This window comes from Rhagoletis zephyria, unplaced genomic scaffold, assembly GCF_001687245.7.
Source record: "Rhagoletis zephyria isolate East Lansing unplaced genomic scaffold, Rhagoletis_zephyria_1.1 Rzeph_scaffold_13485, whole genome shotgun sequence".
In the NCBI taxonomy this organism is placed as follows: domain Eukaryota; kingdom Metazoa; phylum Arthropoda; class Insecta; order Diptera; family Tephritidae; genus Rhagoletis; species Rhagoletis zephyria.
The window spans coordinates 9,264-12,694 of NW_016170556.1; the positions used below are offsets into that span (position 1 = coordinate 9,264).

The 3,431-nt window shown below is 37.5% G+C and overlaps 1 protein-coding gene across 1 annotated transcript; it reads left to right on the forward strand.

Moving 5' to 3' along the window:
* The first annotated feature begins 1,895 nt into the window (after positions 1–1,895).
* Positions 1,896–2,397, forward strand: LOC108378157 (dorsal root ganglia homeobox protein-like). The gene has a single exon (XM_017634451.1). It carries the CDS (start codon positions 2,020–2,022, stop codon positions 2,269–2,271), a length of 252 nt encoding a protein of 83 aa, XP_017489940.1. The 5' UTR covers positions 1,896–2,019; the 3' UTR covers positions 2,272–2,397.
* The last annotated feature ends 1,034 nt before the right edge of the window (positions 2,398–3,431 follow it).

Sequence of the window (3,431 nt, forward strand, 5' to 3'; positions counted from 1 at the left end):
TTGGCAGCCCTGAAAAGGGGCTCACCCTGTCAAACAGCTCGGAGCTGCTGGCATTGCTCCTTGTCATTTTAAACAGCCGTATTAGTTTCTCGGAGATACAAAATTCAGGCGTCTTGGCATAGAGACAACTTCCATTCATCCTATCTGAAGCGGCAATATTTTGAAGACTTTGTCTACGCTGGTTTTGTCAGGACTAAAGCCATACTGATAAGGCCGAATCGGTTCGTTGACGGTAGGCTTCGGTCTTTCACACAATACGCTCGATAAGAGCTTGCAACCTATGCTTAGAAGGCTGAACCCGCGGGCGTTTGAAACATTCCGTAAGTGGCCTAATTCTCTGGTAAAATGTTCGGGCATTTTTCCTGTCAGACATCATTTCAAGCTCTTCGTATTCCCGCATTCAGACCTCTCTTTTTGTAACGGAAAATATGTTCGTCTCGCTACCCTCTTTAACTCCCCATATCGATCTCAAATAGCTCACGTTGCGTCGATCTCAGCGTGGACCTGTAAGCCCAAACCAGCAATGTCTAATAAGGTTTTTGCTGATATGCATAAGCTTAAAGAGCTCTTGAAATATGGCAGTTAATCGAAATGCCTGCAGCAAGCATCAAACTTACTTGACGGATTTCACGTGTTATTGTTCTAATACTATTGCTCAGACGTCTAATAAATGCATAACTTTGCAGCCTAGAAGAGTATTTCGTGCAGTAAAAATTTTCCAAATGCAAGGTTTTCTCACCATAGTAAAAAGTTGTTTCACCATACTTTGCTACTGATTGACACGGGCCCTCACAAGAAACAAGAATTCGAATCCATGCTCCTGGGCCAAAACTAATAAATACATATGTCTTCTGGGTTATCCATGTATTCGGATATTGGTGTTTACGGATAAAATCTGGATATCCGTTAATTTTTCTATAGGAATATCCGGTTAATATATCTACGATCGATTATCCGGATATTCAACCAATCCGGATATAATTCCCAGCCGTATTTCGACACTATCAGCCCAATTTTTAATACTAACGGGGAGTTTGTTCTCCGGGAATCTGTTTCTCCCGAGAAAGAAATCCTCCAATAATTAACTACCAGGGAGTAGACACTTTTGACACTTTTTTGAGAGCTCAACTCCGCCATTTAATATAAAAAATCCTCAGGGAGTTTTTATTCATGGTAGGAGGAAAGGGCAAAAAGAGAAAACTCCCAGGGAGTTTCTGTTCAGCATCGGCCTGATTGTGTCTTCGTCACGAAGTATGTTTAGTAAACAAAAACATAATCAACTAAACGAATTTTACATATCGTCGCCTGGGGAAAAGATTGTCGTATGTTACACACGTACGTATGACGCTTACGACAATCTTTTTCCCAGGCGACGATATGTACTTAGTAGAGAAGAAGAGCTGCTCCCCACCACTTTAAAACCCTGCTTGGGAAAAAATTTTAAAACAAATTGCATTATACAGTGATGCTTGTGAAGGAAATGCGATTTTATCACCATTCAAAAACCTCTCAGAGCGCTATACGAACAGCTGCGGCGATGCTAGTGCTCCTACAACTCGAGACAGAGAGAGAGAGAGAGAGAATAAGCGACTAAGCATAAACTACATGCGTAAGCTTTAGAAATAAATGCCAAAAGTACAGCATTAGCATAGGCAATGAGCCAAAGCATAGCTGGCACAACTAATTATCTCTGCGTATTGCAATCACTGCCACCCAACCAACATTGCTCAGATGCTTGCCACCCACCCGCCGCCACTAATCCTTCCTTACTGCCTTCTGACAACTGTAAATGCGTCTTGCGCTTGCAAATGAGCGCTCATAAAGGACACATCAGTGGTAAACGGGGCAATAATAAAAGGCAAACAATGGCTAAGGATGCGCACAGTCGTCTCGCGAACGTCCTAGTTGCAACATTAACGCGCAGCAGCTAAAGGATTTATTCTGTATATCCTAACGCTAATAGGCTGTAAAACTGTAGCGCGCTTTTTTGTGATAATTAAATTTGAACTTTGTGGAAAAATGGCGGGTCCATTCTTATCACCTCTACCCGGAGATCTTTTAACCGAATACATGTTCGGTCGGCGACGTCAACGTCGTAATCGTACAACTTTTACGCCGCAGCAGTTGCAAGAACTCGAGTCACTCTTCCAAAAAACTCACTATCCGGATGTGTTCCTACGTGAGGAAGTGGCGTTGCGGATCAGTTTGAGTGAAGCGCGTGTGCAGGTGAAGTGTTGTTTTGTGGTCAAGAAATTATATAGAATATCTTAAGAATTTCAAAAACTATTCGATCCGGTGGATGTGTATTTAAATGAACGCTTTTAGTGCATACAAATTTGAGATTATGCAGTTTTGAAGTGAGGCGTAGTGACTTCGGCTTAAAAAGAATATACAGTGACTCAAAGAAATGACCACCTGTTGATTTTTTTTTTTTAATATTCGTAATGTTTTTTTGAGCAAGTTTTGCTTGTTCTTTTTCTATAAAAATACCGTCCAAGCTTTAACCAAAGCCATATAAATCACAGTTTCGAACTTTGTACAAAATTGAGGAAAATTTGACAAACTTTCGTCAAATTTTCAACTTTTTGATATAAATCTTTAGAATATTTTTGGGTATGCAGTTTTATAGTCCATACAATTTTAGTCCAATGAAGTGAAAATTTCAAACGGCTCAAAAATTCCGTTGATTTTTGAGATTTTTTTTTTAGACTACTTTCTCGGCTTTTTTTTATATAACAAGTGCAATTTACAAAAACTGGCGTTGATTTTTCGAAATTTTTTTGATAAGGGTCTCCTGCGCTTTATACCATAAGAAATTTATATATATATATATATATTTTTACATATATGGAGAAAATTGCAAAAACCCGTCACCAAAAAAAAATTTCAAATTCAACGCGATTTTTAACCGTTTGAAACTTGCACTTCATCAGACTAAAATTGTAAAACTGTAAAACTGCCTACCGAAAAATGTTCTAAAGATTCAGATTAAAAGGTTTAAATTTTGATGAAAATTTGTTCATTTTATACAAAAATTTGAAACTGTGCTTTATATGGGTTTGGTTAAAACTTGTACGGTATTTTTATAGAAAAAAAATTTAGCTGGAAAACATTACGAATATTTAAAAAAACACGTAGTCATTTGTTTGAGTCACTGTATATTTTATAAGAGCATATTTATGCAGGAAAAGACAAAATATGATTGGTTAATTAACTCATATTAAAAGTATTGAACCAAAAACGGTGCTCCACATAAAAATCTCTTAGAATCAATGAAATTTTCAAAACATTTTCAAATTGAAACAAGTACATATATAATTTCCAAGCAAAAAACGCAACCGACTTCAATTCTCAACTACAAATTTAGGAGTACCGTTAATTTCTTCAAGATCCAATAGTCGGATCTAAACCAAATTAAAAAATATTTCGAC